Raw genomic sequence first — 16208 nt, 5'->3', positions numbered from 1 at the left:
GAGTCTTCAACAGCGAAATCGTTGTCGCTGGTATACCGGCTTTGGTCCCTTCTCGGTCGATCTCTCCATTGCTGCTTGTTTTGAAATCGATTTCTAGAACGGGGGGGGCTGTTCCGCTAAGCCATCTATATACGCGGCCATCGTCATAATCCGCTGTTACTGTGGCCCATTTCTTTCTTTTGAAAGTTTCTAGATCTTTTTTATGCTGTTCCAGTTGTGCTGTCAGCTTATCCCAAAGTGGTTGGTTCTTTTTATCTTGTATATGGGGTATCTGATCTTGGCGGGTTTCGGATATTTTTGCTCTGGTTGTCTGTAATATATTGGCTGATTCTTCTATAACCAGGACCATCAGATCCTGGCTACATTTATTTAAGATCGAAATCCACTTTAAGCAAAATTGTGGATTGTTGCGGCCAATTGTGGGGCTGTTATTGATCCTGAATCCGCGGGGGATCATGTGGGCTCTGTAATAGTCGGATAAGGTGGATCCGTGGAGTTGAAAGTCTATTTCCTTTTTTTGTAATTTTAATAAAGCGTGATAAATATCATCTGCTGATTTTGATGTTTGAATTGAAATTGCATCCTCCTTGAATAGAATCGTTTCCACAGTTTCTGGGGTGTAAGAGAAGGTTTCGTTGAGGCGTTTCTGTATTTCCACAAAAGAAATGCCCTCTTTAGTTAATGGCTCCATTTTTTGAAGTAAAGTGCTAGTGTCCAGTGACAAAGTGCAAGGAAAGTGCTCAGCGTCTGCGACTTTATCTGTCATACAACAAGGAATAAAAGTAGTAAAGATGGTATAATAATAAACGTTGGGTGCCTCAACACGTGTGGAATATTGCAAAAGCAATTGTCCACTAGGTATATTTGTTGGGTTGTTTGGCACTCCTGTTGCCTGGTGCAGCTTGCCCGGTGCCTTCCTAAACAATGAATAATAGGGAGATGCTTGAGACCTGTAACAGGATCCACAAGTAAGAGGCGGCACTCCAAAGGGCTCCTGGTTTTTAAACCATATTTATTGGTGCAGAAAAGCAAAAAGGTCTACAGCGTCATCTGTCAACGTTTCAAGGCCATGTCGGCCTTTTCATCAGGACGTGGGCTTGAGAGTGCAAAGTGCTGTGAGTAAGAAGAAAGAAGTAGAGCTGTGCGCTCTCTTACCTTTTATTCAGCAGTGTCTGTGTACCTGTCGGACGCCGGTGTCCGTGCGTGCGGCTTCCGGGTTGGTAGGCTCCGCCCCCGTGATGACGCGTTGCCTAGTTACCTGGACGCTCGCTCCCTCAGACCTCCGGCTCCGTTACAGGCTGTGTCAATAGGACCAGCAGCGCACTGCTGGAAATATAGTGCAAAAATAGTGGTTAAAAACATGTAAAAAGGTGCGCTGCTGGTCCTATTGACACAGCCTGTAACGGAGCCGGAGGTCTGAGGGAGCTAACGTCCAGGTAACTAGGCAACGGCAGCGCGTCATCACGGGGGCGGAGCCTACCAACCCGGAAGCCGCACGCACGGACACCGACGTCCGACACAGGTACACAGACACTGCTGAATAAAAGGTAAGAGAGCGCACAGCTCTACTTCTTTCTTCTTACTCACAGCACTTTGCACTTTCTCAAGCCCACGTCCTGATGAAAAGGCCGACATGGCCTTGAAACGTTGACAGATGACGCTGTAGACCTTTTTGCTTTTCTGCACCAATAAATATGGTTTAAAAACCAGGAGCCCTTTGGAGTGCCGCCTCTTACTTGTGGATCCTGTTACAGGTCTCAAGCATCTCCCTATTATTCATTGTTTAGGAAGGCACCGGGCAAGCTGCACCAGGCAACAGGAGTGCCAAACAACCCAACAAATATAAATATATATATATATATATATATATATATATATATTTATTATTTTTTTTTTTTTTTTTTTTTTTTGAGGTCCATCCAAATTTGAACAAAGCACACGGACCAGCACACCACCGTTTTTAAATGCTAAAAGGTTTTTTTAGTGAATGAAAAGAATCACAAGCATGAATCCAATCAGATCAATTTAGGTGCCATGAATACTTATCGGAGTTTTCAGAGGGAGCTGTGTGTGTATAGAAGGCAGCGTATCCCTGTCATGGCCCTTTGTTGCCCGACGACCGTTTCGGAGTACAACCTCCTTCAAGGGCACAAGGACATTGGTATATTGCCTTGAATGCTTATTGGTAAAAAGGAGATGCTCTCTGAGGTTTTATCGACAGCACTACATGATTAATAAAAGGATATGGACACCACCCTTTATTTGGGTCTAATCTATAGTTGTACTGATAGGGGAATGTGGGTGCCTACCAGGCGGCATACCGCATCAAAATGAACATATCAGTGTAATGGCTTACTTGTGGAATCTTGCTAAGTGGTACCCGAATTAGCGCACTCCGAAAACCCCGTTTTTGCTTTACATATATTGTACTTTGTATATTGTACATACTGTATTGTTTATCTTACCTAAGAAATATAATCTTTTAACACAACTTTTTTTATTTGTATTTATATAACAAATGTGAACGACGCTGGCATTTTTAGCGGATATTTTGCACCTCTCTGGTCTTGGCATAGAGAGGTGCAAAATAGGGTTAATCTCAATTCCCAAGTTGCATCAGATGGGATTTCAACTATTTTAGTGTTAAAAATATTTTCTAAGATGTAAAGGTTTATACAATGTTTCACTCTTGGTGATCTGTGAAACTATAGCGTTCAAACTGCATCCAACAGAGTATAATGTATAATAAAACTACTTCTCTATAGTTAGATGTCATTTCTCCCTGTCTACTCCTAACCTGGCTCATTACCAACTAATCCTGTCCCTTTAGCCTCTCTAACATCTGTTCTAATGTTGTTTTCCATTATTCACATGGGAATCTGATCATACATCAGCTGATTTTGTGTACTATGACACCATTTGCAGATTATAGACTGTTGGATCTCCAGAATTCCTGAAAAGTTTTTACAAGGCTTTCTGTGGCATTGATTAGACGCTAGTGTTACACCAGGTAGAAAGGACATAACCCAGGGCTGGGCAACACCGGCCCTCCAGATGTTGATGAACTATACATCCCAGCATGCCTTGCATCAGTTTCAGAATGGCCACATAGCAAAACTAATGCAAAGCATCCTGGGATGTGTAGTTCACTAACATCTGGAGGGCCGGTGTTGCCCAGCCCTGACATAACCGGTCGTCTGCTGTTGCATGCAGTCCTCCTCCAATGTTATTTATACAGCCGCACACAAACAAGTCCTGAGTCACTGTATGTGTGTATTAGGTGCCGTGGCAACCTGGCATTATGTATGTCATTCTTACATCTGTAGTTCAGATGAGTTCACTGAACATAGTAAATATTTTTCTGCTTGTGTTTTTTTAATTTTTTATTACATTAGCTTTGTTTGATATGTGTATGTCAGACAATTCTCCCTACAAATTTTATATGCTGTCTTTCAGATATGAAGAATGTAAAGAGAAGCTTGTACCCTTCTTAAAGAAAGTTGGTTTCAACCCTAAAAAAGACATTCACTTTATGCCATGTTCTGGTCTGGCTGGATCTAACTTGAAGGAGCCAGTAGAATCATGCACATGGTACAAGTAAGTACTGAATGCCATCTCCGTGTGTGTGTGTGTGTGTAATGCATGGAAGAATTAAGCATTAATATTAGTCCTGCTGAAGTACTGTTAGAGGTGCACAGTGGTTTGTAGACCAGTTTAAATTGTGGCCTTGCAAGATAAAAAGCTGTTCATAGTGTGGCCTGTCACATCTGTTCTAGCAGAATATTCGCTCTTAAGCCTGTTACTGAAACTTACAATCCAGAAAGTGACGTGTGTGTGTGTGTGTGTGTGTGTGTGTGTGTGTGTGTGTGTAAATATGTGTGGATGGTACTGTGTATTTCTTGCTGTATTTCCAAAAATTAATATTAGTTTTTTTTTTCTGTTTCCTTTTTAGTGGGTTACCATTTATCCCATATCTTGATAACTTGCCAACTTTTCACAGATCATTTGATGGACCTGTTCGACTTCCAATTGTGGATAAATACAAGGTTAACATTTTCCTAATGCTTTTTATTTGTCAAACAGAAAAAAGCTCTGGACAAGTCATTCTTGGATTATTCCTTAAGTATTCTATTAGTTGGTCCTGAGTCAAGGTGGACCATTAGAAAGGATCCATCTGTCTTCCTTTCACTGTGAAATGTCTCCAAGTGCTCACTTTCCCACGCTCCTAGTTCATGTCTATAGTACAGTTCTGTTTGTTATTGAGGAATGTGGTAGGGATGGTGGTGTTCACATGGGAATCCATATGCACGCTATTTAAACTACATACACACCTTTGTAAAACAAGCATATTTGGCAACCCGCAAGTCCTATATTGCTATCTCTCACTGGATGGTTACCTTCCAGCAGTAAGAGTAATGTTTGTCTTATCTCAGTCAGGATGAAGGTTTCAGTTTGAGGCATTGGCACACGGAGAGTTTCTCACTCCAATCAAAGTCTACCATACTTAATCACAAGCCCCTTTTTGTAAGCTACAGACAGAACTGGTTTTACAATTATGGCTTTTAAAGCAACGATTCATAAACAGTCTTGCAGACCCAATCACAGTCCATGCTGCATTAGAAGAATCTGCTTTATTTTCTGTTATTTGTTCATCCGTCCAAATGAATGTAGTACCTGGTTTTCATACGGTTAGATGGGTATGGTTTTAGTCCCCGACAGTCGGGATTCCGACATCGGAATGATGATTGTCGGTAGCCTGACAATGGGGCGAGGTGGTAACCTGTGCTCGCCATCTTTGTTGTTCTCCCTTTATGGGGGTTGTGGATCCCCACAAGTGAAAATAGCCGTGGGATTCTGACTGTCTGGGTCCTGACAGTCAGGACTCTTGTTGAAAAGCCACCATCGTAATGCTATCGGTGAGTCATCCGGCACCCTGTTATATTTGTGCCACCTCTGTGTCATCCCCCTTAAGTTTTCTAGGAGGTTGTGTGTCCTTATGGCATTGAAGATACTTGCAGATGATACCCTGATCATGGGTATAGAAGGACGTAATTGACACAGGAGGGAGGGAGTGGGGAGTTTTTGTATGCAGGAGTGAGTGGGGAGGAATAACCCCAGTGTTTCTTACCTACAGACTCTAAAAGACAATAACTCATGGTAAAAAAAAAAAAAAAATAACGTACTGCGTATCTTCTGAATAGCCTGTTCTGGATCTAACCAGTTATTTCTGCCTTGTAGGATATGGGAACTGTGATTTTGGGAAAGCTGGAGTCCGGTTCAATATGTAAAGGACAGCAGCTTGTCATGATGCCAAACAAGGTAAGTTAGGCAATTGTCTTGTCACTACATAGTTGCTGGAACAATGTCATCAGGAATGTAGTGTCATTATTCTGATGCAAGGGAAACTTGGCATCTCTGGCAATGGTCCACGCTGTAGTTTAAAACATCTGAAATTGTGTGCATTTTGCAATAAATGAGCATGCATAGTACAGAGAAACTTCTGTGCTTAACTGTTAACCCTACCTCCTCCCCTTAACCCTACTACCTGCCGCCTAAGCCTTCCCATGCCTAAAGCTGGCTACACACCTATAGCTGTGTCTGTCTGCTGGAAACTAAAATTTGGTTATGTATGTGAGAAAAGGACAATCGCGCATTTTCACCCAAATGCTGATGAATAAAAAATATTTTTTGTGTCCCTGACCATTGTTTGTTTTTCCAGAATTTGGAAGCAATGGGTGGTCATTTCCTCCCCCATATGTCACCAGGTTTTTGTTTCCACCAAACAGAGAAATCTTTAGGTGTGTACACGGCCTTAACTTTACAACCTCACCTTACCCCTCCTATCCATGGTAGCCTTAACTGTACTTTTGAGGTCGAGCCCTCCATCTAGTGCCTGCACCTAACCCTCCCCGCATACTTATCGGGATGCAGATACTTGCTTACAATGCCAACGCTAGAATCTCAATGTCTAGATCCCATCATCTGTCTTCTGACCAATGTTGGGGTTTCGACATCTGTATTCTAGAACTGCCGGCATCCCAGTGGCCAGTATGTTAACCGGATCCCGTACATAGTAGGTTCTGCTTAGGATAGGAGTCTACAGCACATAGTAGATGTGTAACCATTAATGGGGAGAAGCCCACTTATGATGATTGGGATCACAAGTGGGCTTCTCCCCATTAATGGTTATACACATATTCTAAGCAAAACCTACTCTGCTGTGCTGCTCAGTTTTGTAAATCGGTAAATATATAGGTCTGCTTTTCAGTTTCCCATCCTAGTCAAGCACGTCCAATGAAATATTGCAATTCCTATAGTTTTAACAGTCATGAATAGAATGTTGTATATGTTTGAATGGTTTAAGATTTTGTATGTGTGGAACAATAAACCAAATTATTGGGTAAACTCTGGACCTAAAATAAGGTTCTCCTTTTCACACTTGCAGAAATGAAGGTAAGATTCAATCATGGCCATCTATACACCAATATATTTAGCAATCTCTAGGGAAACTGAGGGGAGGGTAACAACCGTTTTCAGTGTGGTTTAATGCAGCACTTGCTAAAAATGATCACACACACTATATCTATATCTCCAGTAGAATATTGCCCAGCACTCGCACCAAAAACAGTTTGCGCGGTGCACTCTTTCCTGAACAGAGGAATCTAAACTTACAATGTAACAAGAGGCGGCACCGCAACTTCCAACAAATCAGCCGCAAAAAGAACTAGAGACCCACGAAGGTGTAGGTACTGTTGTCAACGTTTCAGGTGACAAATCCTTTATCAAGACATGTCATGATGAAGGGTTTTGTCACCCGAAACATTGACAACAGAACCTACCTTTTGTGGATCTCGAATATTCACTTATTATGCAATATTGCGTAACCTTTTGTATCATTGTTTCCCCTAAGCACACTGTTGAAGTTCTCAGCCTACTTTCTGATGAAGTAGAGACAGAGCTTGTAGCGTCGGGAGAAAACTTGAAGCTCAGACTGAAAGGTATAGAAGAGGAGGAAATTCTTCCAGGATTTATACTCTGCGACCCAAACAACCTGTGCCATTCTGGCCGCACCTTTGATGCCCAGGTACAATTTTATTTTTGGTTTGTTGATTCTTTGTTATTTAGAGACCATGAGGACCACTGGGAAGACTAGGTCAGAAATAACATCCCCTTAGCAACCAGAAGGATTTTGGCTGTCTTTGTAAGGAATGAACTTTTTAATGTGTTTGTTTTTCCTTTCTCAGATTGTGATTATCGAGCACAAGTCAATTATTTGTCCTGGCTACAACGCAGTGCTGCATATTCATACATGTATTGAAGAAGTTGAGATAACGGTGCGTTTTTTTTGCTTTTGTGTATACATTTACATACGTACAATTCTTATTTAGCTATCGTTTCGCTTTTGATGTCCATTGATTTAATCTGCTACAATTGGTTTCTGACTTCAATGTTTTTTTTTGTTTTGTTTTTTATTAGGCCTTAATCTGTTTGGTAGACAAAAAATCAGGGGAAAAAAGTAAGATACGGCCCCGCTTTGTAAAACAAGATCAAGTATGCATTGCCCGCTTAAGGGCAGCAGGGACTATCTGCCTTGAAACATTCAAAGATTTCCCTCAGATGGGTCGATTTACCTTACGAGACGAAGGTAAGAACCAGCGTTATTATGCTTTGGCTGTGACTTTTGGGCCTTTATTCTAGTTCACTCTTAGAGGCAAATTCATTCTCAGATGCACAAACCCATGTGCACTGCAGGGGGGGCAGATGTAACAGGTGCAGAGAGAATTAGATTTGGGTGAGTTTTGTTTCTGTGCAGGGAAAATACTGACTGCCTTATTTTTACACCGCAATATAGATCTCGCTTTGAAGAAAAACCCCACCCAGATCTAACTCTCTGCACATGTTACATCTGCCCCACCTGCAGTGCACATGGCTTTGTCCATTTGAGAAGGAATTTGCCTCTAAGAGTGAACTAGAATAAGGCCCTTTGCACGTAAATCCTCTTTGAGTACTTGCTGCCTTTTCTATACATATCTAATCTTTCTACAGTCTTTCTCCTTGGGCAGGCAGGGTTCAGGGAATCATTGTTCCGCTTCTATGAAACCCCACTTAGTAATTTGTGTGCCCTTACATTCCTTGAACTGTTCTAATTTGCACACCTGTTACTTTAACCTGGTGTGCGGGCACTGCGATAGATTTTATAACATGTCTTCTATGATCAAAACAACTAGGGAGGTGCAAGCTCCTGTGTTGCGTACATTCAGAACTTGTTCTGCTGGTCTTTTCCCACAGGATCCAGTTCAGGATGGTCTCTGTATTCAGTGCTTCACAGATAGTCTGAGGTGCCACCCACAGCTTCTGGCCTGGGGTGCCTCTCCATCACAGGTTATGTTGCAGCTGGTTGATCATCTAACAAGCCACTCTGTCCATTCCCCCTACTACAGGTGGCCAGCTTGCCGTGGTTATGGAGTCTACTCTGCATGGACCATCTTTGGAACCGCCGTTGAGTTGTTTAAAATCCCATACTATAGCACAGGTGTCTGCCTCATTTCAGCAGATGCTGGATAGGGACCGTGTTTCCAAACGCAAACTATACAAAGAGTGAACATTCTATTCCCAATCTGGTTCTGCACCAGACACACCAGTTTACTACAGCCATAAGGAAGATGCGTCTGTTAATTCCGACATGGTCCAGGAGGAATCCCTATCTCGGGTAGTGGTTAAATTGGTCCTTTTAGGACGAGGAGAAGGCCCTTAAATCCAAAGCCCTGATTTTTCAAATGTCCGAAATTGGTTTCGATGGAATTCCCTAAGTCTGCACAATTTGCAGAACTTTTAGTGGACTAAAAGTGACGGATTAGAAGTTGGATTCCCACGCAAGTGCTATTGCACATCCAGTGCTGGGGCCCGATTGGGTGGTAAAGATAATCGGTAGCTGGGGGTATACATTGAAAGTGATACGCTTTTATGGTTCCCAAAATAACCCATAGCACATTTAATGGTAGTGGCCCCCTACTTGGGTAATGCTGCTCTGGACACCAGTATCCTAAAATCCAATGTATTGGCTTCCTCTGGCTTTGTTCCTGGCACGTATACTGTCCAAGAAAGCCCTTGAAGATCTTTATTGTTGGGAGATGTTTTTTGACCCTGAACGGATCATAGCCACTGTAGCTATGTCTGCATTTCTTTCTTTAGCAGCATTTCCTAAGTAACAAGCGTCTTTTCATAAGGAAAAGCCCTAAGGCCAGCCTTTCTCCATGTTCCAGGGAACTTCCCCCAAGAGCTCCAAACCCTGAGCTAAGGTGCCCTGATGTACTAGATGCCCGGTTGACATGCCTGCCACCTGACAAGGCAGCCCTCCACCTGGGATCCCAGTGTGGGAGGCCAGACTGCATCGATGTCTGATGCTGTGGTACACTGACTTCTAAGTCAACTTTTTCTTGGTACAAAAGCCAAACCTTTCTTTTTGAATAATCTTCAACAGATACTTAAGGGTCACTATATTTCACATGGAATGTCTTACTTTGATTATTTTGGTTTACAATCCCTAGACATCCAGAATGCCTGCTTACATGTTTCTATCTGGTCCAGTAACCAGTGCTTCCTTTGGTTTGGGTCCCAGGTAGACCACTTCCAATTTTAGGCATTGTCGTTTTTGGTCTTTCCACAGCTCTTTGTCTTCAAGTAGGCCATAGCAGTCCAATTGAGGCGCAAAGAAGAAAGGAAAAGTGGGGGGAGATTGCGCAAAATTGATGACAGAGCCAAGGTTTTGTAAAAATGTAACTAACAATTTCTACATGTAACACTCTAAAAAACGGTGCAATTGCATAGGGGGGATTAAAATGGAAATAACGGGAAATTGAAAAGGCTGAGTCCAGTAATGGATAATGTCACCTTATTTTGAGGCAGATGGGAGATGGGGACGGTGGAATTGTCCTCCAGACACTGGGACAGGGATCCCTTTGCAGAGTTTCCTCCAAATCGGAATTGATGTAGTATTTATCCTTTGATTTGGATTCTCTGTAGTGTTGAAATTCCACTTGTAACCATGTGTAGGTACCTTAGATATGTGGCATTCCTTCAGAGGTGGTACCACAGTGGAATGATTGGTGGGTAGGTGCCCTGGTCTGGTTTCTCCACTAATGAGATGGAAATTGTAGTTTTCCTGGCCAAAGGTGATGTCTGGAACAGCAGCAATGATGGAAGGGGGTGGCTGGTGTGCCTGTGCCAACACGTTTTACTGCTTAAGAGCAGCTTTTTCAAGGTAGCTTTATCAGGCTGAGGGTGGGGGTATATATACCCATATTGATTAACAAAGCATGTACACCTGTGTAAAAACAATAATCTTTCTAATAAAACAATTATATACAGACCTTGATAGGAGCAGGAGACAGATTTCATTTAAAATATGGTTATAGCCATAAAAAACGAGCAGTGCTTCCCTATAAAAACATGTTAGTTTCATACTCACACAGCCGGCATCTTCTGACTTCCGGCTGTGTACTTCCGGGATCTCCAGTGGAACGCACGTGAGACGCATAGCGCTGTCTCATACAGCGCTTTCGGGACAAAGAATAAGTGTATTTAGAAACTTATTAAGCATAAATAAATGTCAATGTTGTGGGGCGGCTGTTTTGGAAACCGCTCGGCAGAGATGAGTGTTTTAATGAAATACAATGTCAGGTGGTGTAACCACGTACGGCTATTAATTGATTCCCCAGATTTTGGGGAGAAGTAATTTAATATAAATAAAATATACAAGTAGACATTTTAGACATATTAAATACATTTGTATTTAATATGTCTAATATGTCTAGTGTTAACAAAAGCATCCGTTTTTAGCCATTACTTGTATATTTTATTTATATTAAATTACTTTATAGCTTTGTATACTTCCCTCTACACTATATACAATAAGTAATAGTGTGGAGCACAAAATGTGAACAAATAATGATTTACAAGTTTATTTGAACAGACATGTCCTACTTCCGGGTTCCCCCTATGGACCGCATGTGTGTGCGTGCGTGCCAAACAACGTATCCGTTAAGTTCAGATAGGCACCATATATTAATGCACCTTCTCCCAAAAATCTGGGGAATCAATTAATAGCCGTACGTGGTTACACCACCTGACATTGTATTTCATTAAAACACTCATCTCTGCCGAGCGGTTTCCAAAACAGCCGCCCCACAACATTAATATATTTATTTATGCTTAATAAGTTTCTAAATACACTTATTCTTTGTCCCGATAGCGCTGTATGAGACAGCGCTATGCGTCTCACGTGCGTTCCACTGGAGATCCCGGAAGTACACAGCCGGAAGTCAGAAGACGCCGGCTGTGTGAGTATGAAACTAACATGTTTTTATAGGGAAGCACTGCTCGTTTTTTATGGCTATAACCATATTTTAAATGAAATCTGTCTCCTGCTCCTATCAAGGTCTGTATATAATTGTTTTGTTTTATTAGAAAGATTATTGTTTTTACACAGGTGTACATGCTTTGTTAATCAATATGGGTATATATACCCCCACCCTCAGCCTGATAAAGCTACCTTGAAAAAGCTGCTCTTAAGCAGTGAAATGTGTTGGCACAGGCACACCAGCCACCCCCTTCCATCATTGCTGCTGTTCCAGACATCACCTTTGGCCAGGAAAACTACAATTTCCATCTCATTAGTGGAGAAACCAGACCGGGGCACCTACCCACCAATCATTCCACTGTGGTACCACCTCTGAAGGAATGCCACATATCTAAGGTACCTACACATGGTTACAAGTGGAATTTCAACACTACAGAGAATCCAAATCAAAGGATAAATACTACATCAATTCCGATTTGGAGGAAACTCTGCAAAGCGATCCCTGTCCCAGTGTCTGGAGGACAATTCCACCGTCCCCATCTGCCTAAGAATAAGGTGACATTATCCATTACTGGACTCAGCCTTTTCAATTTCCCGTTATTTCCATTTTAATCCCCCCTATGCAATTGCACCGTTTTTTAGAGTGTTACATGTAGAAATTGTTATTGTTACATTTTTACAAAACCTTGGTTCTGTCATCAATTTTGCGCAATCTCCCCCCCACTTTTCCTTTGTTATATAGGGACTGACAATCCCTGTTTTTGATTGCTGCAGGCCTAACCACTCATACAGGAGCCCTTAACAGATACCCAGGTATCTGTGCTTTTTCTGCAAAGAAGAAAGGGACAGATTCTCTTAGCTTCAAAAGTGATAAAATGGAGAATGATAAATAGCCAGCCAATCAGCTACCTTCCATGTCACAGACTGTGTTTAAAAAATATCAGACAGGAGCTGACTGTTTATCACTCCATTTTATCGCTTTGAAGCTTAGAGAATATGGCCCTAAGGCTATCTTTTCATCCTGTCCAGTCTCTGGAAGTCCACAGGGAATACCCTAGTCTTGTGATAGAGCTTCATTGTCATGCACTATCTATTGGAAGAAAGCTCCACCTGGGTGCTTTGCTGAGCACTAGAGTTCAGCAGGGTGTTCCTCTTTGATGACCAGCTTTGTGATATTATAGACCAGATATGCAGGTTCTTGCCTTTACCGCCAAGTGTCTATAGGTTACTGCATGCAGATTGAGAGAGTGCTGGTTTCCACCATAAACGTGATATGCTCAGTTTCACTCATGGTCGCTTTAGATGGAAGTTCTGACCCGATGCAACAAATCCATCAGAAAATCTGCAAACAGTCTGCCCCTCTCATGAGATACAGGTCTCCTTTTTAGTGGCACCAGAGGTTGCACTTGAACAGGGGCTGCCCTTTTGGATTCAGAAGTTGGTGCTCTCACCACACACACCAGTCTACATAAATGTGGGGCAGTAACGTCACAGTGGACTTTGCAGTGATGGATGGTTCTAGAGAGCTGCCTTTTGATAAATATTCTGGAATTCCCAAGTAGTTTAATTGTGCTTTCTGTTGAGCAGTCGCTCCACCAGCATCATCCGGTCCAAATACAGTCCCGCAATGTAACAACTGTTGCTCAACCACCAGGATTACACGCTCAGTGGAAGAGATGAGCTGCATTCTCAGTTGGGCAGTGTTGTTTGCCAGCTCTATTGCATCCCATTAGAAAATCTTGTTTGTGCTATGGGTCAATAGGTCAACTACTATTTAGACAGTCAAAATGTTGACACGTAAAAAGGTTGACATGCATTAGGTCTACATGGTCAAAAGGTTGACATGAGGTTTTTTTATGTCAACATGGACACCGTTGAGTGTACCACTTATTCTTGCATGGCGCTCCTCTCGCCATGCTTTAGACACTGTGCCTCATTACAATGGGCACACTATTATAATCTCTCTATGCCCACTTCGATAGTAAAGTATGAAAAAATAAAACACGTTTTTAAAATGCTTGCGTTGACCTTTTGACTGTTGACCTAATGCATGTTGATCTTTTAATGGTCACCCTAATTACTGTCGACCGCATCTGTATGTGTACAGTTTGTTATTGATATCCAGTTACCTGCAAAGAAACATTGGGTGCAATGAAAACACACAGGTACAACTCAGTGCCAGCTTATCAGGTCTAATTAGATCACTGGTTCTCAAACTATGTCCTCATTACCCCACACAGTGCATGTTTTTAAGGTCTACTCACAGAATACAAGGGAAATAATTAGCTCCACCTGTGGATCTTATAAAATGAGTAATGACTACACCTGTGCACCTGCTGGGTTTGCAGGAAAAATGTGAATTGTGGGGGTCCTCCTTAGGACAGAGTTTGAGAACCCCCCTGAATTGGATACCGTTGGGCGATAGTTAACTGCAGTGTGACTGTGGGTAAAAGCATACCAACTACTACAGGGGCAGAACATTTGAAAGTGGTCTCCCCTCTATCATATTTGGCTGGACCCACTTTTGCAGGTGTAATTATGGGCATGAAGGGTACACATTTCCTTACCACCCATATACAGAAAACCTTTTCTAAAGCAGAGGGTAATATTTGTAGGTGATCTAGCCAATAGCAACTAGTGGGCTACATAAATTGAAATAGTGGATTCCTGCCTTTAAAATAGAGTTGCCCACAGAGTGGCTGGTGTCATTATAGGAGTGAGGCTTATATGTGCCCCAATAAATTTAAAAACCTAGGCGGTAACATTTTCTGTTGATTTACCAGACAATAAGTAGTAAAGGACTTTGTAGGTGACTGGGTTGGGGAGATATAAGTTTATCTTTCCACCATACGTTTAGTCATTTATTTATTTTCTTGAACGAACTGATGTTGGCGTGAAGGTTTGTCTGAAGCCCAAGTACCTGACCATGCATGCCAATGTGACACACACCCCCCCTAGATATAAATGCCAAGGTAACTGGTCACATGTGATGTGTATATGCAGAGAACAATAAATGATGAATAGTTGCATGTGTTCCGTAGTATTTCATAATGGGTCTGCTTGGCTTGGGGATTGATTGTTAGTAATCTCGACAGAAGTACATATATTTTTTTTTTTTTTTTTTGGCTTATAAATATTATTATTAGTAACTTTTTTTGTTTTTTTTTGTTTTAGGTAAGACCATTGCAATTGGAAAGGTCTTGAAACTGGTTCCCGAAAAGGATTAAGCTTTTCTCTTGACCCTGCACAATACTGTGAGGAAAATTGACTCTACAGAAGCCTACTTCACATCGCCTTCTTACTTTCTGCCCATTGACAATACACTCTTCCCTATGACAAAATTTACACAGCAGAAAAGAACAAGTCCACATTGTCAGCTTTCTCATATTGAGAGCTCTGCTATGCCACTGTTGAATTCCCTTACTCAACATTTTATTTTCATCCCTTCCAAAGTCTGCATCGTCGGAGAGATTTGGCAATAGCTTCGTAAGTGATGTGGACAAAATTGCCTACAATATTGAAAACCTAAGATATTTTTTTTTCTATTTTTTTTTTTTTATATATATATATAGAAATACATGCAATACTACCCTGTTCTCGTGTCCATTACATAAACACCATAATTCTAAGCAGATCATTCAGAGTGTGCAAATGTGTAAGCACATGTTACAGAGCAAACTACCATGTTAATAAAATACCAATTTAAAACCCTTTTTCAGTATTTGAATTGCTTTTGAATGCTTTTTATAGTAACCTGAATGTAACAGTTCTGCGTTAACTTCTTAAAAACAAATTCCTAGCCTTTTAATAATATATTGACTTGGAAATCTCCCCCCCACCCCTACTTATGAACCCAATATCCACCTCAGTGACTTAAAAAGAACCCTTATCATGGATACCCCACGCAGTTTTTGAAATTCAGGCTTTGTATTACAAAAAAAAACAAATATTCCTGGTTCTGGGCTTATTGTAAACTAATTAGCCCACTCTGATTAAAACTAATTGAATGCAAACTTGACACAATTTAATTGTAGTTTTCATTATGACAAATTACCATATTGACTTTAAGTATTTTACTGTATTTCTTAAATGACACTTTATTTTCTATTTTCATCTCTAGCTTGTGTATCAAAAGAAAGTGGAATTTGTTTTTGGGCATCAGTCTGTATTCTGCAGATTATTTAAACAATTTTAAGAATTCAAATCTAATTCACGAAGACCTAGGTAGCTTTTTTTCCAAAGCTACATTTTTAAATACTACCTGAGAAGGATTTCTTTTCTCAGTTACAGTTAAGCCTTTGTGTTGTGAAATATAAAGGCTTGGCTTTTTGCTGCTTCAAAAGTGTCTTGAGATGAGCAGAGAAGTGAGAAGCCTCACTGCTGAGCTCATACAAGTTTGCACATATTATACCTGTGAGATAGGTGGGAGTTCTGCCATCCGTAAACATTGCATATCAAGAGTTCAGCTTACCTAGAACTGAAAGCATTAGAAATGTCTCTGGTAATTGGTGAATGACACACTAGCATTTTTTTCGTTCCAGTGATCCTCAGGATATGAAGAGCAATAGTGTAGCTATTTGTAGCTGTACAATTATAACAGTCTTAAGAGGGGCCAAATATAAAAACTTTTGTGACGGGGGATACAGTAAATGCTTGTTACATTGGGTATGTCCTTGCTTTCGAAAAGTTTTTGACTTTTGATTATGGTTAACTTAAGAGTGAAATGTATTCAGATGTGAGATGCTGAACTCCCAGAATCCTCTACAGTCTGTGGCTGTCAGTTTGCAGATCAAAACAGTGAAGATTGTTTAATTTTGTTTCTTTGTATCTGTGGATTTTCCATTCATTT

General features: G+C 41.2%; 1 protein-coding gene across 3 annotated transcripts in view; it reads left to right on the top strand.

The window, feature by feature from the left end:
* GSPT1 (G1 to S phase transition 1) overlaps positions 1 to 15072 on the top strand; it is a 49385-nt gene extending 34313 nt beyond the window's left edge. For all 3 annotated transcript variants that reach the window (XM_083153312.1, XM_083153311.1, XM_083153310.1), the window contains exons 9-15: positions 3457 to 3597; positions 3953 to 4046; positions 5239 to 5319; positions 6911 to 7084; positions 7245 to 7334; positions 7477 to 7645; positions 14534 to 15072. In XM_083153312.1, coding sequence (XP_083009438.1) covers positions 3457 to 3597; positions 3953 to 4046; positions 5239 to 5319; positions 6911 to 7084; positions 7245 to 7334; positions 7477 to 7645; positions 14534 to 14586 — 802 coding nt within the window. In that variant the 3' untranslated portion in view covers positions 14587 to 15072. The remainder of the gene's footprint in view (positions 1 to 3456; positions 3598 to 3952; positions 4047 to 5238; positions 5320 to 6910; positions 7085 to 7244; positions 7335 to 7476; positions 7646 to 14533) is intronic.
* Positions 15073 to 16208: the final 1136 nt, after the last annotated feature.

Source organism: Crinia signifera, chromosome 7 (assembly GCF_055691185.1).
Source record: "Crinia signifera chromosome 7, ASM5569118v1, whole genome shotgun sequence".
Classification (NCBI taxonomy): domain Eukaryota; kingdom Metazoa; phylum Chordata; class Amphibia; order Anura; family Myobatrachidae; genus Crinia; species Crinia signifera.
Note: the sequence above shows the minus strand (reverse complement) of the source record. Positions and strands in the feature narration are given on the sequence as shown.